Source organism: Euprymna scolopes, chromosome 39 (genome assembly GCF_053919585.1).
Source record: "Euprymna scolopes isolate OS-2025 chromosome 39, ASM5391958v1, whole genome shotgun sequence".
Classification (NCBI taxonomy): Eukaryota; Metazoa; Mollusca; class Cephalopoda; order Sepiida; family Sepiolidae; genus Euprymna; species Euprymna scolopes.
The window spans coordinates 9,812,532-9,837,641 of NC_136520.1; the positions used below are offsets into that span (position 1 = coordinate 9,812,532).

The 25,110-nt window shown below is 33.3% G+C and overlaps 1 protein-coding gene across 9 annotated transcripts in view; it reads left to right on the forward strand.

Moving 5' to 3' along the window:
* Positions 1–14,431, forward strand: part of LOC145263644 (PDF receptor-like) — a 787,341-nt gene extending 772,910 nt beyond the window's left edge. For 4 of the 9 annotated variants that reach the window (XM_080120502.1, XM_080120500.1, XM_080120501.1 and 1 more), the window contains exons 13-14: positions 7,515–7,578; positions 14,236–14,431. In XM_080120502.1, coding sequence (XP_079976628.1) covers positions 7,515–7,578; positions 14,236–14,240 — 69 coding nt within the window. In that variant the 3' untranslated portion in view covers positions 14,241–14,431. Of the gene's footprint in view, positions 1–7,514; positions 7,680–14,235 lie in introns of all 9 variants that reach the window. The other 5 variants (XM_080120498.1, XM_080120496.1, XM_080120497.1 and 2 more) reach the window with 2 other exon arrangements.
* The last annotated feature ends 10,679 nt before the right edge of the window (positions 14,432–25,110 follow it).

Here is a 25,110-nt window from a genome sequence, read left to right on the forward strand (position 1 = left end):
AAAGACTCTGCTAAAGAGCTCTCACTTGGTCGTCGTTGGTGGTTCATGCAAGATAATGACCCAAAGCATTCGGCTAAACTGACTAAGAAATGGCTTGAGGACAATCATATTAATGTTTTGGAGTGGCCATCACAAAGCCCAGACCTTAATCCAATTGAAAATTTATGGAGAACATTAAAATTGAGGGTAATGCAAAGGAAGCCTAAGAATCTTATTCAATTGGAGGATTATTGTCAGGAAGAGTGGGCTAAAATTACTACTGAAGAGTGCAACAACTTGGTTGTAAACTATGAAAAGCGACTGAGGAAGGTAATCAAGGCCAAAGGCTATACAATTGATTATTAAATAAATCGTGCCAATAATTTTGAACAAGGGTTTTTTGCAATTATGTTTGTTGTTCCTTTGTTATTTATTTTTTCTAAAATCCGATTGCTGCATCGGAAAGGCCAGTTAAAGATACATAATAAACTTTGTTATTTTCTTTAATTTAATCCCTTTTTTAGAATTTATTAGACAAAATTTAACTTTTATTTTACCGTGCCAATAAATATGATCATCACTGTATATATAAATGAAAAAAGTTTATATTCCAAATTTAAAGATGTTAACTATTTTCACAATTTATTCCTTCAAATAAGCACAATTCTTGACAGCACCTGTTTCGTAGCGCAAAATTATTCATTTAATTATTGCATTACTCCAATAATATTTTATTGAGTGATATAATAATACAGTAAATAATTTTTGCGCTGCGAAACGGGTGCTGTCAAGAATTGTGCCTATCAAAGTGATTAAAAGAAATAAGATGGTCTGCATCTTGAAATTTAGAATATAAACGTTTGTAATTTACTTGTTATATGCTCTGTAATTACACTGAGCTTCGTAACTTAAAGGATTGATATCATGGAAAGATGATATATAATTGAAAAAGAGACATATTTTAACATATATTTGTGGGTGTGTGTGTGTGCGTGTGTGTGTGTGTACTCTTACCGTCGAGTATAATTTACTAAATTAATGGAGATATATATATATATATATATATATATATATATATATGTATGGTCATTAATATAAATATATATATATTTATTTATTTATTTATACGTGCAAGTATATATGAATGCTAAATTACAGAAATGCCAATCATATTTACTTAATATTTGAGTCAATTTACATGGCTTAAATTATTGATATACGTACATTGCCATTTTAATGTATTAAACCTTTGGAAAAATCTTATATTATATATATATATATATATATATATATATATATATATATATATATATATATATATATATATATATATATATATATATATACAGGGTGTCCACAAAGTCAGGCTACATTATGTGGCCAGACATTATGGAAGCATCCTGTAGATTATGTAGCCAGACTTTGGGAGCACCCTGTATATATATATATATATATATATATATATATATATATATATATATATATATATATAAAGAGTGTAGCCATCACCAATTGTGGGTTTTTTTAAAGGTTTTCATCATATTTTTATTTTAAAATATTTTTATAACGCGTTTCGAGCTTAGGGTGTGCTCTCTTCAGATGTTTTCGTAAAAAGATTTTCTTTAAAATGGGAGTTTGAAAACTTATTTTTACCTCTGCTGATACTAAATGTGTTTTTCAGAGTGATGTGGTCTCAGACATCCTGTCTCCAATCGTAAGTGTTCAAAGTGTCCGGTCAAAGTTAGATTCAAAGAGGGCGCTTTTGGTCCATTTGGTGAAGGGTTTTATGGTTTTTTAAGGTTTTTTTAAAAGACTTTCTTTCCCCACACTCAGACACAATCACACACGCATACATATACATACATGTACATGTACACATGTACACGCATACGCACGCAGGCACATACACATATACACACGCACATACATAGAAATATATGTAGGAGCATACATATATACATACCCACCTACACACTCACACACGTACTCACCTACATCCACCACTAACACGTCAGGCACATATTGGTTATTTTTTCCCACAACCAAAACACGCATGCATACATGCACTTAATCATTCAAACATAAGTACACGCACACACACAAGTAAGATGGAGAATAAGTAGGAGAAGATACATATACACACATATACACGCACATACACATATACATATACATACATGTATGTACATACACACTCACAAACATCCACATACTATGTAGGCACATACACATTCACACACATATATGCACATACATAGAGAGACATATGCAGGGGCTCACACATACGCGTATATCTATATCCACACGAACACATTTACCCACTCATACATATGCATACATATGTGTATATATATATACACACACACACATACAGATGCGTATACATTCATCCACCCATATATATATATGGACACATGCACCCACAATCACACATACACATACATATTCATACATCCTACCTTATGTATATATTGCTTGAAGTTTTCTTTCTTTTCTAATTCAAGCACATATGCATACATGTATTCAGTCACCCAAACATAAGTGCACGTACACACACAAACAAGATGGAGCATAGATAACAGATGATATATATATACAAACACACTTATACACAATCATATGTATACACTCACATACACACATATATACATGCACATATGTGTGCACATGCACACACATACGTATAATTTCTAATTGTTTGTTTTGTTTAGAGAAATGGTACTGTACTGGGTATGGACGCGCGCACCCGTGAAAGTGGGCGCGTGCTTTATTGTGCTTCTTTTGTTTCGTGTGTGAGGGTGCACATTTACCCCAGTATGCATGCGTGTAAGTGTATTTTATGTTTTGCCTATTTATGTGTATGATTATGGAGAGATGTTTAAGGCGGGGTTAAACTTTGCTATGAAGTTTTTTTCTTGTGTTAGCAAGTAGAAGTAGTTGTCAGTTTGGAAGATGGGCATTATCTCGAATCTGCCTCCACTTCATGTGTGTATATATTGTAATACATGCAGGTGTCTTTTTTTCTGCGATTTTGATGTTGGATCGGTGTAGGGATACTCTATTACTAAGGTTTTTTGTAGCGCCTATGTAGGATTTATCGCATGCTGGACATTTTATTACATAGATCACGTTTTTTGAGGTGCAATCTAGGTTTTTTTTTAATTTTGAATGTTTGTATGGGGTTCGTAAATGTGTATGTGTTTCCCTCTAATATTATGTTGCAGACTCCACATCGTTGTTTGTTGCATTTTGTGACTCCTTTTGTTGCGTCTTGATTGAGTTTGGATGAGGTAAGCATGCGTTTTAGGTTTTTGGGTTGGCGTTTGCTTTTTATTATTTTTGTTGTTTTAAGGAAGTTATTTAGTTTGTGTTTTGGTTAAGTAGGACGAGGTTTTTCGTTATCTCTGTGAAAAGCTCTGGGTTGTTTGTGTTGTGTGTGGAGACGTATGTTAGGATTTTTTCTTTGTTTCGTTCTTTAGGGGTTCTCAAATCTTCTACTGGTATATTTGTCGCAAGTTGGATCCCTTTGTCTATAAGTTGTAATGGGTATTTTCTTTTTCTTAAATTTATTCGTAGTTCCTTGAGTCGGATTTTCCGAAGGTTATTGTCCGTGATTATGGTGCAGATTCTACGTGCTAGGGTGTAGGGAGTTGATTTTATGCAGCTTTTAGGGTGGTGACTTTTAAAGTGTAGGTATTGTTGGGTGTCTGTAGGTTTGCGGTAAATGTCTGTGATAATGTTATTGTCTTTAATCTTTATCAGTATATCTAGGAAAGGTACTTCTGTAGAGCTTTGTTCTATGGTGAATTTAATTTTTGGGTGTAGGTTCTGGAGTATGGTGTGTAAGTCTGTGATGTTCCCCCATGTGGGTTTCCATAGGATGAAGCAGTCATCTAAGTACCTTTTCCATGATTCTAGAAGCAGTTTTTTAGTGCTGTGGCCAAATTTTTGTTCTATCTTTTCATATAAGGTTTCTTCTAGGTAGGCTAATGTAAGGGTTGCGTAAGTCGGTGCCATTTTCGTTCCCATTGCTGTACCTAGTGTTTGGAGGTAGTTGCCATCGTTGAATTCGAAGGAATTATTATTTAGGATTATGTCTATACTACCGATAATGAATTGCTTTGTGAATCTAGGATGTAGTGTTTGTGCATGTCTGTTGATCCAAAATATTATTGCTTCTTTTCCTAATTCATGAGGTATATTACTATATAAACTGCTAACGTCAAATGTAACTAATAGTGTCCCGTTTTCTACTGTATGTGGTAAGGTAGTAAGAAAATGGATGTCGTCCCTTATGTAGCTCTTAACTTGATCTGTGAAAGGTTGTAATAAGATGTCTATTAAGTTGCTAAGTCTGCTTGTCGGACAGGCTGGTCCTGCTACAATGGGTCTAAATGTAAGGTCACTAGGGTTTGGAGCGCTAATATATTCTGAGTTTTGTGTATCGATGGCAAGTTTTATTACGCCAGATTTGTGTATTTTAGGCAGTCCGTAGAAGTTGTTGGTCTTTGTAATGAAATTTGTGAGGAAGTCCTTTTCTTTCTTTTTTAATATTTTGTTGTGTGTTGTGCAAAGTTTTGTGATTTTTTGAGATGGTGGTGTTATCTGTGTTGGTACTAATGGGTTTATAGTAGTGTTTGTTATCCAGTAATTCTGTAATTTTTATACGTTTTGTCCATGATTACTACGGCACTGCCTTTGTCTGCTTCTTTTATTATTATGTCATTATTATTACGGATCTTTTCGAGTGCTTGTTTTTGCTTATGTGTGAGGTTGCTTGTGGTTTTGTCTTTTTTTTTTGGAGATTAAGGTTCCAGAGATTTTCGAAGTAGCTGTTTAGTTCTTTTGTGTTGTTCTGTTTGTTAGGGAAGTATGTTGATTTGTTTTTTACTAAAGAATCATCTTTATCCCCTTTGCTATCTAGTGTTTCTATTAGTCTAAATTTCCGTTCGAATTCTTTAAAGTCCTTTTTTAGTTCCGCTATATTACTTTTAGGGGTGGGGCAGAATTTGAGGCCCAGCTTCAGTATTTCCATTTCGTTCTTTGATAAGGAGTATGTGGATAAATTGATGATTTGGGGTCTAATTTTTTCTAACCTGGAATTGTTGTTCCCTGGGGGTTTCCTAAAAAATGGTGGGTGTTGTTTGTTTCCTTGTTTCGAGGAGGGATGTGTTTTAGGGTGATGTGATGTCTCCTTGTAAAATGAGTGTTGTGTACATTATTGTGGGGGTTCAGTGATAAATGATTGAATGGGTTGTCGTTATATGTTGTTTGTGTTGGATAGTTGTGTTTCAGTTGGAATTGGTGTTGCTGTTGAGGATACATGCATTGTTGTATAGGGTTGTGTTGTCGGGGTTTGTTGTAGGGTAGGTCTGTTTGTTGGTATTAGTGTTGCATGGGATGTTCTAATTGTTCCCGTTGATGGGGGAGATGCCTTAGGGGTTTGTTTCTTTGTGTGGGATATGAGGGGTGAGAGTTGTAGACAGTGTTTTGAATTATGTGATGCCTGTGGTAGTTGTGTTGCATTGTAAGGATGTTTTGGTAGGGGTTGTTTAGTAAAGGTATTCTTTCGTTGTTTGTGTATACGTGTGTGTATATATATAGATATATCATCTGTTATCTATGCTCCATCTTGTTTGTGTGTGTACGTGCACTTATGTTTGGGTGACTGAATACATGTATGCATATGTGCTTGGATTAGAAAAGAAAGAAAGCTTCAACAATATATACATAAGGTAGGATGTATGAATATGTATGTGTATGTGTGATTGTGGGTGCATGTGTCCATATATATATGGGTAGATGAATGTATACGCATCTGTATGTGTGTGTGTATATATATATACATATGTATGCATATGTATGAGTGGGTAAATGTGTTCGTGTGGATATAGATATACGCGTATGTGTGAGCCCCTGCATATGTCTCTCTATGTGTGTGCATATATGTGTGTGCATGTGTATGTGCCTACATAGTATGTGGATGTTTGTGAGTGTGTATGTACATACATGTATGTATATGTATATGTGTATGTGCGTGTATATGTGTGTATATGTATCTTCTCCTACTTATTCTCCATCTTACTTGTGTGTGTGCGTGTACTTATGTTTGAATGATTAAGTGCATGTATGCATGCGTGTTTTGGTTGGGGAAAAAAATTTACCAATATGTGCCTGACGTGTTAATGATGGATGTGCGTGAGTACGTGTGTGAGTGTGTAGGTGGGTATGTATATATGTATGCTCCTACATATATTTCTATGTATGTGCGTGTGTATATGTGTATGTGACTGCGTGCGTATGCGTGTGCATATGTACATGTACATATATGTATATGTATGCGTGTGTGATTGTGTGTGAGTGTGTGCTATACATGGGGAAAGAAAGTTTTAAAAAAAAACCTTAAAAAACCATAAAACCCTTCACCAAATGGACCAAAAGCGCCCTCTTTGAATCTAACTTTGACCGGACACTTTGAAGACTTACGGTTGGAGACAGGATGTCTGAGACCACATCACTCTGAAAACACACATTTAGCATCAGCAGAGGTAAAAATAAGTTTTCAAACTCCCATTTTAAAGAAAATCTTTTTACGAAAACATCTGAAGAGAGCACACCCTAAGCTCGAAACGCGTTATAAAAATATTTTAAAATAAAAATATGATGAAAACCTTTAAAAAAAAAACACAATTGTTGATGGCTACACTCTTTTAAATATACATTTTTTTTCTCTCGTTGGAACTACACAACCATCACTTTTAATATATATATATATATATATATATATATATACACGTGTATATATATGTATATATACACATATATATATACACACACACGTGTGTATATATACATATATATATATATATATATATATATATATATATATATATATTAAAGTGTATATGTTAATGTAGATATATGGATGCCTGCATTTGTATGTTTAGCCGATTTTTAGCCGAGATTCTAACTGCCCCATCGTCCAGTAGAGCGTATTAGAACTTACCTAATTTTAATAAACTTATTTAACCGAATTCCGTTTTTCTTTTATTCATATTCATCTCCCCAACAAGCCACATTGCCAATGGGATTTAAAAGTTACTGTGAGCTAGCGGACAGATTAACGGTGGTCTTCTAAGTAGGGAGTTAAGCAGCGAGATGCTTCAAGTCTTTGTTTTTTAAACAATGTTATTTTGCTACAGTCGATAAAACTTCCGGGGGTAATATTATACAAACACCGTGACAGCGAATTAACCCTAACCCTAACCCTAACCCTAACGCTGTCACGGTGTTTGTATAATAATACCCTTCCGGGCCTGTTTATATTCTCCATGGCGTTTGGGTAGATATTAGATTCCGTTCAATCATTACTCGTGTCTACAGAATTATGACTGGTAAAAAAAATTAGTTACACGTTCACAAATTGATCGTCCTAGCTTCAGTACTGAATTAGCTTATATGTAAAGATCAGGCCTGATCTATGAAGTACGTACAGTTTCTTCCTGGTTCTTTACCTCGTCTATTATCTATTCCAGGTGGCATCTGATCGCGCTCGAGAAACTGTCGTTCTCCCCGAAAAGGCACATGGTTCACAGAGAGGTCTGTATTCAGCCTATACAAAATCAGGTTGAGGGTTGGAAGCGATAATACCGAATATAGGGTCGCGTCGGCATCTTCCGGCAGTTTCCGACAAGCAGCAGGTAAAAGGCTAATTGCCAGACGATAAATTCAAAACGCTGAAAACAAGACTTTAATACAAGAAGATAAGACTATTATAGTTTAATTAAAAAAAAAATTATTTTTTGAAAGAAATTTTTTTATTTCTAATAAGTGTCCTACAGAAATCAGTTCTTCTTTAAAGTCGAAAACATGGAGACAACTATGAACGAAAATGAAAAATCTTATTTACATTTATTCGTGGAAAATATCTAAGAAGTTTATGCATTCATTTATTTATTTTGCAAGAAAATGTTCAATGAAAATAGTTGTTTTTTATGTAACGATGAAAACAATTCTTTTAATGAAAACAACCATGATGGAAAACAATGGAATATATATTTTTATGAAAGTAACTATTATGAAAAACATTTTTTCACGGAAAAAAATGATCGAAAACATTTTTTTCGTTGAAACAACTATGATGGGTTACATTTTTTTTTCATGGAAACAATTGACAAAAATCATTTTGTAAGAAAACAACCATGACGTAAAACATGGAAACAACTAAAATTTTGCGCAAACAACTATAACGAAAAACATTTTTTCATGTAAGTTGTGACGAAAAATATTCTATTCATTGAAACAATAATGACGCAAAACAGTTTTTTTATAACACAATTATGACGTAAACAATTATTTTTCCTGAAAACAACTATAACGAAGAATATGGTTTCATTGAAACAACGTGAGAAAAATATTTTTTATGGAAACAACTATGATCGAAAATCTTCTTGATATAACTTGTCGTTTGTCAGCTAATTGAATAATCACCACGGTATTATCCAGTAGCTAACGTTAAACATTCTTTCATAGAAACAACTATTCGCTAAAAAAAATTTTTCATAGAAACAGCTATGATCGAAAACAATATTTTTCATAGAAACAGCTATGATCAAAAACAATATTTTTCATAGAAACAGCTATGATTGAAAACAATATTTTTCATAGAAACAGCTATGATCGAAAACAATATTTTTCATAGAAACAGCTATGATCGAAAAGAATATTTTTCATAGAAACAGCTATGATCGAAAACAATATTTTTCATAGAAACAGCTATGATTGAAAACAATATTTTTCATAGAAACAGCTATGATTGAAAACAATATTTTTCATAGAAAGAGCTATGATCAAAAACAATATTTTTCATAGAAACAGCTATGATCGAAAACAATATTTTTCATAGAAACAGCTATGATCGAAACAATATTTTTCATAGAAACAGCTATGATCAAAAACAATATTTTTCATAGAAACAGCTATAATTGAAAACAATATTTTTCATAGAAACAGCTATGATCAAAAACAATATTTTTCATAGAAACAGCTATGATCGAAAACAATGTTTTTAATTGAAACAGCTATGATCGAAAAATATTTTCTCAAGAAAATCTTAATCCAATGAATCGATTTAATTGAAACTTGTAGTCTTTTTCAGCTGATTTAATAATCACAAACGTATTATCTTGTAGGTTAGGTTAAACATCTTTTTCATAGAAAAATTATGATCAACAAACAGCATGTAAAAGGCTAACTGCCAGGCAATAAGTTGAAAACTAAAACTAAGACTTTAATACAAGAAGATAAGATTATAGAAACAACTATGATCGAAAACATTTTTTCGTGGAAACACATATGATCGCAAACAATACTTTATAGAAACAACTATAACTGAAAACATTTTTTCGAAGAAACAACTATGATCGAAAACAATATTTTTATAGAAACAACTATGATTGAAAAAAATCTTCACAGCAATAACAATGATCGAATTGTTTTCATAAAAGCAACTATGATTGAAACAATTTTTTTCATAGAAATAATTGTGATCGAAAACAATTTTTTCACAGAAACACCTCTGATCAAAATCAGTTTTTCTCATAAAACAACTATGATCGAAAACATTTTTTTCATAGAAACGACTATGATTGTAAACAATTTTTTATGGAAACATCTATGATCGCATTCTTTTCACAGAAGATTTTTTTAATAGAAACGACTATGATCGAAAACACTATTTTTCACAGAAACAACTATGGTCGAAAAACTATTTTTCACAGAAACAACTATGCTCGAAAACACTTTTCCGTAGAAAAAACTATGATGGAAAACATTTTTTCACAAAAACAACTATGATCGAAAATAATTTGTTCATAGAATCAACTATAATCGAATTTTTTTCATAGAAAAAACTATGATGAAAACATTTTTCTTCATAGAAAAAACAATGATCAAAAAAAGTTTTTACACAGAAACAGTTATGATCGAAAACAATTTTTTTCATAGAAACAGCTATGAATGAAAACCATGTTTTATGGAAACAATTATGATAAAAACAAAACTGCCTGAAAATGTCGACACAATTTTGTGTCAGGTTCTGAATCAGTATTGTCACTATATTCTTATTTTGTGTAGCCTGCAGAAAATTGCATTATTATATCTCGAAAAAACAATAAAATAGTAACTGTGCGCAAAGAATATAGTGACGCAACGATCGCACAATCCTCAACCTCGGTGTTTCCTGAACCAATATTCGCTCATGCATGGAATGTTATTGCCACATCTAGGTTAGTACATCTACCACAAGTCTATCACTCTCAGACATGGTCCAAAAAGCTCAAATATAATAGGTCTCGTATTATCGACCATCGCTGCAGAACTTTAATGATAGTGCTCTGATAAACGCATAGCACGTGTGTCGCCTCGACGTACATACTCCTTATAAACCCAACAAGAAGCAAAATCCCACCCCTTCCACTGCTGAGATCCTTAGATTCGGGAAATCCTTCTACTCAGACTTCTAGACTTTGGAATTGCCTTCCGATTTCTTCCCTCTCTGACATGCAGAACTTTAAATGTAATGTGAACAAATATCTCGCTACTCTAAACCTATTAATCCCCTGTTAGACATGATCTCAAATAATAGCTTCTTATGTCCAAGTGGCAATGCGCCTTTCTTTAGGTGAAATGAAGCAAAACAGCAAATATTTGTTTACGAAAAATCGAAATGCATTATGCTAGAATTATTTTATAGGAAATCATATTTTCTACCATTAATACATCTCAACATAGGAAATGCCGCGAGTATACCGCTAGTATGTATATAATGTGTGCGTCTTTATATGTGTGGGTGTATATATTCATATACATGTGTATTTATATATATGCATATATATGTGTGTGTGTGTGTGGGTGTGGGTGTGTGTATATTTGTGTTTGCGTGTGTGTATGTGTATGTGTAAATAAGAATATATATATATATATATATATATATATATATATATATATATATATATATATGCGTACGTAAATATATGTATAGGTATATACAGGGTGAGCCAAAAGTAGGTGGACAGGTAGAGGTTTAGCAAATGGTCAAAGGTGGCTTTGTGACTGGATACGAATTTCCCGACCGGCATGAAACACCAGTGTGTGAAGGCATAAAAAAATTATCAATTATATCTATATATCTATATATATATATATATATATATATATATATATATATATATATATATATATATACACACAGACACATTGACACAAAGACATATATATACACGCACACACACACACACATATATATACATATATATACATATATATATACATATATATATATATATATATATATATATATATATATATATATGAGGTATATTTGGATAAAAGGCAGGGGAAAAAGTGCTCACCCTTTTAGTAGAGCTAAATATGTTTTTTATTATATCAACCTCGGAGATTTTTACTTAAATCATTGCATGTTATTTCAATAAACATGCTAATAAATTATCCTGCCGATTTCGTCAGACGATCTAAGCCAAAAACACACACACACACATGCACACATATATATATATATATAGAGAGAGAGAGAGAGAGGGCAAAAAGAAAGTCCGCTCTTGTAATTTTTTCAAAAACTGCAAATTTAAGCTAAATTTAATGAATTGTTTCAACAAACTATACATCATTTGATTGACCTTTTATTCTTCTATAATTTTACCTTTTTTTCATATTTGACTTTTAATTGAAATATTCTAGTGTCCACGTCAATTTAAAAAAAATTAATTCAAATTGAGGAGGCAAAAAGAAAGTCCGCACAATGAAAAATTGTTATTTAAATGTAACTTTAGGACATTAATGCAACACAACTACAATAGGAACACAATGAACTAGTTAATATTTAGTAGCAAAGCCCTTCTGTAATTTGACGGTCTGCAATCTTTGGAATTCCTTGAATTAGACTGCAGCAATACTCCGGGGAAAGGGCATCCCACTTAATTTTTGTCTCATTAATTTTTGTCCAAAGTTCCTGCGAATTTGAAATTTTATCATTGCGTAACTGTTGCTTGATGCAATCCCATACGTTTTCGATAGGATCGAGGTCTGAAGATTGTGCAGGCCAATCCAAACACGGAATATCATGCTCTTAAAGGAAGCTCTTGACATTGCCAGCTGTATGAATAGGAATATTATCCTGCAGGAAGATGGGATTACCATCCAAATTCCGGGCAAAGTAGGGTAGAAAATCGTCCGTCAACATATTAATGTATTTGGTTGAATTAATTCGACCTTGCATGCCCTGGACTATTGATACAAATAATGCCTCACACCAAAACTGAACCTCCATCACCTTGCAGCGTTAAAACTGAGCACCTAGGATTACATTCTTCGTCTTTCCTCCGACGGACGTACTGCCTACCATCACTGCCTAGCCTATTGAACTTGCTTTCGTCGCTAAAAAACACTTTTGACGAATATGAAGAGTCATGATCGTTATTGCATATGAGGAAGTCCAGACGGCGCTTTCTGTTCTTTACAGAAATCATTGGCTTGCGTCTTGCAACATATCCCCGCAAATTAAATTCCTTTAATCAGTTCTTGGCAGTAGAAAGAGAGCACTTTTTAACAAGGTTGCACTGTTGTTGGATTTGGGAAGCCGTTTCAAATCTCTTACTTAGGCTGCGGATCTTGATAGCGTTGTATTTCCTGTTAGAAGTAACTCTAGTACGACCAGATTTTGGGTCATCACGAACATTGCCGGTGTTTTGGTGCCTTTTCACAGTCTTTTGTACCGTTTTCTCATCACATTTCAATTTGCAGCCGATTTCTCGATTAGATAAACCAGAAAGATGGAGATTAATGAGCTCTAGACGATCACTAAAAGAAAGTCGTATATTCAACAACAATTACGATTAGAGATGCTTTGTTGCCTGTTGGTGGATATTTGAAACTGATTATGGGGGTGATAATTTAAGCTGGTTTTAAGCAAATTTGTTGCTGCGTACTTTCTTTTTGCCTCCTCAATTTGAATTTATTTTTTTTAATTGACATAAACACTAGAATATTTAAATTAAAAATCAAATACGAACAGGTTATATTATAGAGGCATAAAACGCGAATCAAAGGAGGTATAGGCTGTTTAAACACTTACATTAAATTTAGCTTAAATTTGAAGTTTTTGAAAAAATTACAAGTGCGGACTTTCATTTTGCCGGCACTGTGTATATATATATATATATATATATATATATATATATATATATATATATATATATATATATATATTGTAGTAATTAAATGAATTTCAAAAAAACATTTTGGAAGTGACATTTTTTAGTTTCATATCAAAGATTGTTATTATTCTAAGCAAGACAAAGAATACTTTTTTCTCCTTAACTTATAGGGTTTCGATGTCTACCATCTCTTCAGAGGATAAATATTAGCAAATACTTATAAGGTGTGTACCCTATTTGCAGTGTGACATGGAAAGTCAAAGTCAAGATAATTGATTAATCGGAAGTCATATAGTAATGGAATTTGAAAAGATATGAAAGTTTTAGATCCAAATTGCGTGGTAAAATCCATGGTTATTGTTCTTTAAAGCAGTGAGGTAATAAGGTCCAAGCTGTATATTGGGTAATCCTTCCATACCAGCTCATTGTTAACATTATTCTGAAGAATATATATATATATATATATATATATATATATATATATATATATATATATGGTGACCCAAAAAACGGGCCCCAAATCTAATTAGACCCCGTTTCTTAGTGTTTTGTCCGAATGAAATGAAATGAAACTTTGGTCATAACTAGTTTATTATATTCAAAACATCACATCAAAACATCACATCAAAACACTAGGGTCTTTGGCCTTTTTTTCTCCGTTCTACAGCATATGTTCTAGATGGCCTCCATTTAGCTTTTGTTTTTTAAGGGGTCACTCTGTGTATATATATATATATATATATATATATATATATATATATATATATATATATATATATATATATATAATGTACATTTGCATATAAATGCGTGTGTATAGGGTTTTCCCCCTTTTTTTTTCTCCGTTCTACAGCATATGTTCTAGATAGCTTCCATTTAGCTTTTGTTTTTTTTTGGGGGGGGGGTCACCCTGTTACATTTGCATATAAATGCGTGTGTATGTATGAGTGTGTGCGTCTGTGTTTATTGTTTGTTGTTTTATGAGTCTTAACACGTTTTTCTTGGGTATTTATTTTTCATCTAGGTTGATGCCAACAAGGAGATGAGCGAAGCACACGCTATCCCCCTCCTCACGGAACACAAGACACAACAACATGGCGACCACCACAGCGACCGACGACATCATTAAATACAAAACGCGGAATAAAAAACAAACCACGAACTATAAAGAACAAAAAAAAACATACAGAAACGAAACAAAGGAAGAAAAAAAAAATAAAGCAACCTTCGAGATGAAAAGAAAAATGAAAATTTTCTGAATGAAATAAAAGACAGAATTTCAAAAATAGAAAATAAGAAATGAATGAAATATTACAAACAATTAAAAATCGAGCAAAAAAATATGACAAAAAGCGAACATTTTCCTATTATTTGGATTCTTCGAATTTCTGTTCTCGTCTTGAAATCCATTTGCACAACGTTTCTGTCGATGAGACCTTCGACCTTCTTCAGGTGTATCTTGTCGAATTCGGGAATCTACACGGAATATCGGTATATTTATTTATTTTTTTTTTTTTTTACTATCTTTCAACCTCAGCATTTACTGTTAAAATGGCGACTTTTCTAAGTTTGGGAGTATGCTGAAAACGAATATCACATTTAAATTTGGGACATACAAGTAGTTTTCTAGATATTAAGGCCTTTATTATCATTAGATGTAATCCCTTATGTTTTCACTGGTGACTGTTTCCCTCACCCCAACTGAAATGTACCAATGCGCATGCGTGTCACAAAACATCCCCTCCTTCCCCTGTTAAGAATGGCGAACGCCACGGCGATTTGTTATAAATGATACATTGAAAATAATGCCTTAATATCAAGAAATCTACTTCTCTGTCCCAAATTTGAATATGGTTCGTTTTTAGTATACCGGATACCCATAAAAGTCGTCATTTTAAAAATGAGTGTTAACTTGGAACAGAATTCATATTTACCGGAATGTCAAACGAAACCCTTTATTTAGTCGAAGGTAGCAGGGGGTAGCATGCTCTCATTCCGTCAGCCATGACTAGTTAGAAGTCTTAAGCAATTCGCAACTTTGAGTGTCGCCCGCATTGAGGATTGAACCTTCACACTCTATTTTACTACTGAATATTGACCAAGCACTCTATCCACTACGCTACGGATCGTTGAAATAACTCAACTGTAAGTCCGAAGAATCCAAATAATACGAATTATCAATTTTTATCTAAAAAAAATTCGGAAACGAGAAAAGACATTTTGTTTTATTCTTTTTTTTTTTTTTTTCAGAAGAAAAGTCACGAAATTGAAAAAAAAAAAAAAAAAAAAGGAGAGACTGAAGACGATAAAGATATTTAATATTTAATCTTTGACGATTTTGGGGTATTTTTACTCTAGCCAGCAGAACAGAAAAAAGTGGTCTAAAACAAATATATAACAAATCAACGTTACCAAAGGCTAGATAAGTTACTCTGAATAAGTTTTTCGTGTTTTAATTTATTTTACAGCGCCTATTTAGTTTGAAACGTTGGCAATGCTGAGTTGCTAAGATAGAACGAAAACAAAGCTATGACGTGGGTTTGTCACTTGCGAAGTCTCAAGAGTCGCTCAAAACTCGAAAATAGAATACAATATTGATAGAAATCAACCCAATACATATATATAATGGTGATATTTATTTGGTGAATTACTACCAGTAATTTAGGCTTTTTGGTCAAAATCAAAGTGTAGCATCTGTTCTTCAGATGCTGCACTTCTATTTCTTGTTCTCTTTCGGTGGAGGAGAAATCCTTCACGACTGAGACAATTTTTATTTTTGTACCTTTTCTCCACGTTAAAAAACGACCCTGGTGTCTAACTCTGTCCCGTGGGGAGGCATAGTAAATAGGTACTACCAGTATTTTACTTATTTTCGACTTTTGGGCGATTCTCGGGACTTCAAAGGTGACAGGCTCCTGTCGTCATCTTTGTTTGTGTGTTACCTAAACAACTCACACCTACTGGCGTTTCAAATTTAATAAACTATTTAAAATTAATCAAAATACCAAAAACATATCCAAGTAGGTAGAAGAGTAACTTATCTTGCCTTTGGTAACATTTATCTGTTAGATATTTGTTTCTTTACAACTTTTTCGTATCTCGATGGATTATATTTATTAGATACGTTTCTGCTAGTATTTTGTTTAATTTTTTATTTTGGAACGATTATCAAGTCTCCACATTGTTGTATTGAGACCATCATTTTCTTTTTCATTCCAACTCAACAGACTTAACGCTACTTTTGTTTTAATGTAGATAAAACACTTTAAAATAAGTTAAAACATACAAAAACCTTATCCAGGTAGGTAGAAGAGTAACTTATTTTGCCTTTCGTAACAGTTATTTATCATATATTTGTTATTTGGCCATATTTTCGTTTGGTTGTCTATTGTAAAACATACCTACGATTTTTTTTTCTCTCTGATTCGACAAACGAGTGTTTTGTATCTAAAACACGAATCTTTATTTTTAACCATTTTTCAGATAAGAATAATTTATTTGTATTATTCAGGCTACAACTCTCATTGTATATATTCACAACGTTTCGGCCGATGTCACCTTCGTTCTTCTTCAGTTTTTTGGTTTTGTTTTTTTTGTTTTGTTTTTTTCAAAATTGGAGCCCTTCTACTTGAACTCGAGAATCCTTAACGTGAATTTAGAAACCTGAATCTAATTTATAACTAATTTGTAACCTTTATTAAATACACATTGGGAGATTTTTCTCATCCCGTCAGCCATGATCGTGTTAATTTTACAAGAGAACTAGCAGACCGCCCGGCGTTTCCCGGTCGTAAAATATTCATAAACATTATATTTTACTTAATGGACTTATTTATTATAAACAGAAATGATGTATGTATTAAACGTTAAATTCCTTTTAAAAAAATGAAGTAAAAAAAAAACGGAAAGAAATTGAGGCATGTGCATGCGAGTATTATGTTTTTTGTCTAAACAGTTCACTTATTGTAAGTAAAAAAAATACACGAGCTGAGATCAAACCAAAACCCAAAGACGGTAAGTCAAGTACGATAACCATAAGACCAGCGTGACACATACTATAAAAAAGTGTTTTAAATCAAATTATTGTTAACATAAGTAATCTGTAATGTGAACTTTTTTTTCTTTTTTTTTTACATAGGCATCACCACATTATCAAGGCCAAGAGGCTACTCAAGGATAAGGGTTAAAGAGTGTACAGTAGAAATTGGACAATATAGTAATCATTAGTAATGAAAATTTGGTAAATTTGATAACTTATATGGAACGGCTCATCAAGAACTTATTTACGTTAGACTTGAAGACAACCATATTGTAGTCAGCCGGAAAGCAGGAAAACGGAAGACAATTCCACAGGCGTGCAGTTCTAAGAAAGAAGATTTGTTCATGGAATCTACGTTTAGGTTTAGGCACAGATAAAGAGTGGGGGGAATTATTGATAGTGTTTACAGGTAGACGAGTGTTTCTTGTGAAAGTTTGGCGAGGGGGGACCATAGATTGAAGCTCAGTCGAACACTTTCCATGAAAATAACGATACATCAGAGACAAACTCGCAACATCTCTTCTGTGAGATAGAGGTTGCAGGGAAGAGAAAAGGACATCTCCTACGAGGCTACGAAGTCTATTTTGAACTCTATCAAGGCAGGACAAGTCCTTTCTAGCTGCTCCTGCCCAGATGTGGCAACAGTATTCCATCCTTGGACGTACCTGGCTCTTATATAGATAGAGAATAGCATCAGCAGTGAGATATCTACCGGATCGATAGAAAGATCCCACCATTTTTCCAGCGGCCTTGGCAACAGATTTGATGTACGTGTTCCATTTAAGATCAGGAGTAATGGTCAAGCCAAGAAACTTGTCAAAACTACTTACGCATGCGCATTCGTGAAACAGTTAGCAAACAGATAAAAATCCGATCACTCCCACGTCCCAATTTTTCAATTTTCACCTCTTAGCAGCCCTTTTTCCCCGATGAAAACGGATTTTACAAAAATTCGCTGAGTATATACGTTGAGAAGTGTCCTCTCTCACACACACACACACATTCTCACTTTTCTAAAAAATATTCCAGCAGTTCAGCCCTACTTTGCTCAGGCCCAATGTACGGTTCATAACTTGCCGTACGTGTGAATACACTTTATGTAAGATTTCAAATGTTTAAACCAAAACTGGTCTGAGTAATTTCGTAGAGACCGCAGAGGTCATTTTTTTTTATAACTTTGACCCCAATTTGGGCCCCTTAACATTTATTGTTTTGGTCTCAAATCAAAATACAAACTTTACCCTATATCCAAGTTACCTACATCTAAAATTTCAAGTGTTTAGACCCAAAATTAGAAGAGAAATCTGGTAGAATCTGCAAAGGTCAATTTTTTCAACTTTGACCTTTTGGCAGCCAAATTCTCACCCCAAAACTGATTAAAATGCTTGCCGCATGTCTGAATACACTTTATGCATAAATTTCAAATGTTTAGACCCAAAATTGGTTGAGTAGTTTGCTAGACACTTCAAAGGTCTAATCTTTTTAACTTTGACCACTTGGCAGCTCAAATTTTCGATTAAAACCGATTAAAAAGCTTGCCCTATGTCTGAATACACTTTATGTAAAATTTCAAATGTTTAGACCAGAAATTGGCTAAGTAATTTGGCAGAGATCGCAGAGGTCAAATTTTTTAAAACATAACCCCAATTTTGACCCCTTAACATTTATTTTCTTGGCTCTAATTAAATAAAAAAAAGTTTGATCCATGTCCAAGTAATCTACATTTAAAATTTACAGTATTTAGACCAAACATTGGTGAAGGAGTTTGGTAGTGTTTTCAAAGGTCAAATCGTTGAACTTTGACCCCTTGACAACAAAACTTCTGTCCGAAACCGATTAAAAAGATTTTACCTTGTATCAAATCTCGAGTTATTTGGTAGGGAAATGCACACACACACACACAAACACACACATACGCACACACATTTTCACTTTCATAGATACTAGCATTTAAGCCCGGCGTTGCCCGGGTGTTTGGAAGTGTATGTTGAGCAAAAAAAAAAAGCAGTCAATTTTTTTAACTTTGACGCCTACTATAACCCCTTAACATTTATTGTTTTGGGCTCAAAGCAAGTTATTAAGTTAGATCCATGTCGAAGGAACCTATATCTAAAAGTCCAAGTGTTTAGACCCAAAATTAGCGGATGAGTTCTCAAATGTCAAATCGTTGAACTTTGACCACTTAACAGCCAACCGATCATAAAGATTTTTCCAAATCTCAGTACCCTGTATATCAAATTTCGAGTCTGTAGTCTGAAAATTGACAGAGTTATTGTGTAGGGAAATGTACACAGATACGCACACAGACACGTTCAATTTTATAGATATATAGATAGATAGATTAGCAGAAGCTCTTAGAAGTACCAATAATAAAAGTTTAAATTTTGAATAAACGGACAAACTGTTTTGAAATCTCGTTCTGGTGAATATATTGTATTTTTTTAAAATGCATATATACATACATTTTATATGTATATATACCTGAATTATTTTTTATTATTAATTTTGGATAGAATGCATATATACTTGAATTATTTTTTTTTTATTAATTTCGGATAGAAACATAATTAATAAAGATTTAAAATTTGGAATAAACGGACAAACTGTTTTGAAATCACATTAAGGTGCACATATTTTATTGGACGACTAGCAAAGATATCCGCGCTTCGCATGCGACTTTGCTGTACGCTCGGGTACTCACTTCGTGGGTACCCGAGTGTACAGCAAAGTCCTGACCTAAACCTTTTACCTTGAGCATGAAAAATAGTGTGCACCATCCCTAGGTCGGAGACCATCATCATGTCAGGTTTGCTCATGATCGGTCGAATGGTGTGAGCTGCAAAGGAATATATATACATAGGCTATGATTTTGACCTTTTATCGTTACCTTGAAAAATAGTGTGCACCATCCCTAGGTCGGAGAGCATCATCATGTCAGGTTTGTTCATGATCGGTCGAATGGTGTGAGCTGCAAAGGAGTATATATACATAGGCTATGATTTTGACCTTTTATCGTTACCTTGAAAAATGGTGTGCACCATCCCTAGGTCGGAGACCATCATCATGTCAGGTTTGTTCATGATCGGTCGAATGGTGTGAGCTGCAAAGGAGTATATATATAGGCTATGATTTTGACCTTTTATCGTTACCTTGAAAAATGGTGTGCACCAATCCTAGGTCGGAGAGCATCATCATGTCAGGTTTGTTCATGATCGGTCGAATGGTGTGAGCTGCAAAGGAGTATATATACATAGGCTATGATTTTGACCTTTTATCGTTACCTTGAAAAATGGTGTGCACCATCCCTAGGTCGGAGACCATCATCATGTCAGGTTTGCTCATGATCGGTCGAATGGTGTGAGCTGCAAAGGAGTATATATACATAGGCTATGATTTTGACCTTTTATCGTTACCTTGAAAAATGGTGTGCACCATCCCTAGATAGGAGACTATTATACCAGGTCTGGTAATTATTGGTCCAGTTGTGTAGGCTGTAGCTTAATTTTTTTTTTTTTTTTTTTTTGCGTGTTCAGTGATCGGGAGCAAATTTGAGCTGCCAAGGGGTCAAAGTTCAAAAGATTTTACCTTTGCGGTGTCTAGCAAACTACTCAGTCAATTTTGGGTCTAAACATTTTAAATTTATGTATAAAGTGTATTCAGACATGCGGCAAGCATTTTAATCAGTTTTGGGGCGAGAATAATAATAAATAAAGGAGGAGAGTAGGTGATAACATACTACGAACATTACATCAGCGTCTTTATATAAGGTTCATAGTATATTACCCCAGTCTATCTTCCTTTTTAACAAATATGATCTCCAGATTGAATAATTTGTAATCTGTGAACCGTGACGCACGTACCTACGTACGTTAAAGGTACTACGTTATTAATATATAGACTAGTATTAAGGAAAAAGTATTTAATTTTTATTATGGAAGTGGAAAAAATGGTTCAGTTCTAATTTCGCCCAAATAAATGGTTATTCCAAGGTTTCGGTATTTTGTTTCCAATTTCTAAAATATACATCTGAGGAAGATCCAAAAATACATCGGCCGAAACGTTGTCGATATAACAAGAATAGTACTCCAAATTATGTGTGTATATAATATATATATATATATATATATATATATATATATATATATATATATACGTGTGTTTGTGTGTGCGGGGGGTGTTTGGGGTGTGTGGGTTGGTGGAAATAATGGTCCAACGCGATGGAAATACAAAAAAAAAAAAAAGAGAAACCAAACATTATTTGTTCCAGCGTTTCAAGACTTCCTTGGGATGATTGATTTGAATTTTATTTTTGTTAGTTTGTTTTCAACTCAATCATCCCTAGGTAGTCTTGAAATAAAGACGAAATGCTGATGTATATATAAAAAAAAATAAGCTTAATTTCGTGTTCATTACAAGCCTTCCTTAGGATGATTGAGTTGGAAAAAAAGTTATTTAAATATATCATCTCGAGAAAGTCTTGAAATAAAGACGAAACTCTGATAAACATATACATATTTTTGTTTTGTTTCTTTTACGCATATATATATATATATATATATATATAGAGAGAGAGAGAGAGAGAGAGAGAGAGAGAGAGAGAGAGAGAGAATTGAGACAAGACAAAATAAAATATATATTGGTGTATTTATTTGGAAATACTAATGGAATAGAGCTTATAAATGCGCTTTCTGCTTTGGCATTTCGAAGCCTAATGCTTCTCATCAGAATAGGGTGAATGAGTTAGGTTACATATATGGAAATGTGACAACTAGTTGTCAGATAAGGAGAACAAATTAAATACGTATAATATTAAATGGAATGGAACGAACGGATCCGAGGAATTCATATCATAAACGAGAATACATTGATGACGACAATGATGATAATAATGATGATGATGATGATGATGATGATGATGATGATGATGATGATGATGATGATAGTGATAGTGATAATAATAATAATAATAATAATAATTAATAATAATAATAATAATAATAATAACAATAATAATAATAATAACAACAATAATAATAATAATAATAACAATGATGATGATGATGATGTATGATGATGATAGTGATAATTGTAATAATAATAATAATAATAATAACAATAATAATAATAACAATAATAATAATAACAATAACAATAATAACAATAATAATAATAATAATAACAATAATAATAATAACAATAACAATAATAACAATAATAATAATAATAACAATAATAATAATAACAATAATAATAATAATAACAATAATAACAATAATAATAATAATAATAATAATAATAATAATAATAATAATAATAATAATAATAATACAAGTTCTCCAATACAGAGGAAAAAATGAACCACCTGATGTACATGGACGATCTGAAACTTTTTTGCAAGGACCGAAAAGAAGCTAGAGACACTAATTAACACTACCAGGATCTTCAGCCAAGATATCCAAATGGAATTTGGAATGGAAAAGTGCGCACTACTAGTTATAAAAAAGGGAAAACTGGAAACGACAGACGGCATGGAACTACCCAACCAAACAGAAATGAGGGAACTAGGGAAACAAGACGACTATAAATACTTGGGAATTCTGGAAGCAGACACCATCAGAACAACAGAAATGAAAAAGAAAATTGGAAAGGAATGCCTCAGGAGAACAAGAAAACTCCTGGAAACTAAATTATATAGCAGAAACCTAATAAAAATATAAATACATAGACAGTGTCACTAGTAAGATACTCTGGACCGTTTATAGGATGGACAAAAGAAGAACTGAGACAGCTCGAGCAGAAAACCAGGAAACTCATGACCATGCATAATGCACTACACCCAAAGGACGATATTGACTGACTCTACGTGAAAAGGAAAGACGGCGGGAGAGGACTGATCTGTATAGAAGACTGTGTGAAGGACACAAAAAAAGAACTAGAAAAATACATAATGCAAAACACTGAAAGGATAATTATGGCAGCGGGAGATACGGAGAAAACGAACAAAACAGAAAACAGAGAGACAAATTACAAAATGAGAAATGAGAAATGGGAAGAGAAACAACTTCACGGAAGATTCGTAAGAATGACAAAAGATGAGAATAACGAAAACACCTGGACATAGATGTGAAAAGGACATATAAACCGAGAAACTGAATCCCTAATAACGTCAGCACAAGATAACTCGATAAGAACCAACCATATCAAAGCAAGGATCGATAAAACACAAGAAAACAGCAAATACAGACTCTGTGGACAAAGAGACGAAACGATAAACCATATAGTAAGTGAATACAACAAACTGGCCCAAAAGGAATACAAAAACAGGCATGACCAAGTGTTTTGAAATTGTGCAAACGGCTGCTTTGTGAGTGTACAGATAAATGGTACAAGCATAAACCCGCAAAAGCACTCGAAAATGAGAACCACAAAATCCTATGGGACATGAACATACAGACGGACAAACCCATCCAAGCAAGAAGACCAGATGTCGTAATAACTAATTATAAAGAAAAATCTTGTCAAATCGTAGACTTTGCTGTCCCAGCTGAACACAGGGTGAGTATGAAAGAAAAAGAGAAACGAAGCAAATACACAGAACTAGCCAGAGAGTTAAAAGGGATTTGGATGATGAAGAAAATCAAAATAGTACCGATAATAGTAGGAGCACTAGGAACAATCCCAAAAAAACTGGAAAAAAGAATGGCAGAAATTGGAATCAGAGGAATAGCTGCAAAAATACAACGCCTAACGATAATGAACACGACTGAAATATTAAGGAAAACCCTTGAATGCGGAGAATAACACAAGACAATATAACAAAGAAGGGTTACAGGGAATGAAGAACACCGAAGCTGCATATCTACATATTCTACCCCTACCCCCATCATGCATCTCTCCATTGTTTCACCACCGTCCCCCCAAAATAAAAGTGATAACAAAGAGCCAAGACGGGTCAAGGAGGATGGGAAGACCGAGGAGGGAGCACTGGCCAGACCTCCGCTGGACAAGTGCGAAGAGAACTGGAATCTTGGGGAGGCATAGTGCCACTCAAATTCTAGTATAAACCAATGGCCACTGCCAGCGAGAAATCAATGGTAAGCGGCTGTTGCGATGACGCAAATTTATTTGCAAATGCTATCGAAGGGGGAGGAGAGAGCTGGACGTCTGGGGAGACTTGTTGTCACTCAGCTTCCAGAGAACACCACAGGCCTCCAATCAGATCGTTGCTAACTCGTGTGAAAGCTCCAGGGGAGCCAATAATAATAATAATAATAAGAAGAAGAAGAAGAAGAAGAAGAACAACAACAACAACAACAATAACAATAATAATAACAGCAACAACAATAATAATAATTAAAACAACAACAACAACAATAATAATAACAGCAACAACAATAATAATAATAATAACAACAACAATAATAATAATAATAACAACAACAATAATAATAACAACATCAACAACAACAACAACAATAATAATAACAATAACAACAATAATAATAATAATAACAACAACAATAACAACAACAACAATAATAATAAAAATAATCGATGATACAATGATTACAATAATAATAATAATCTATTTATCCTGTCAATTTGTGTGTGTGTGTGTGTGTGTGTGTGTGTGTGTGTGTGTGTGTCGATATTCATATTTAAAAAAGAAATACAACTTTGTTACATATGGGTCGTTGAATTGCATTCATCTGCAAAAGATCTAATTTACATATTCTTTTAAACATTCGTTTTAATTAATTCCCTGTTTTTTTTTGTTTTTTTTGTAGTTTGTTTTTGTTTTTTCTTACGGGATGATCATCTTTAGTTAACTATTACGTGTAATTATATTTATGTAAATAA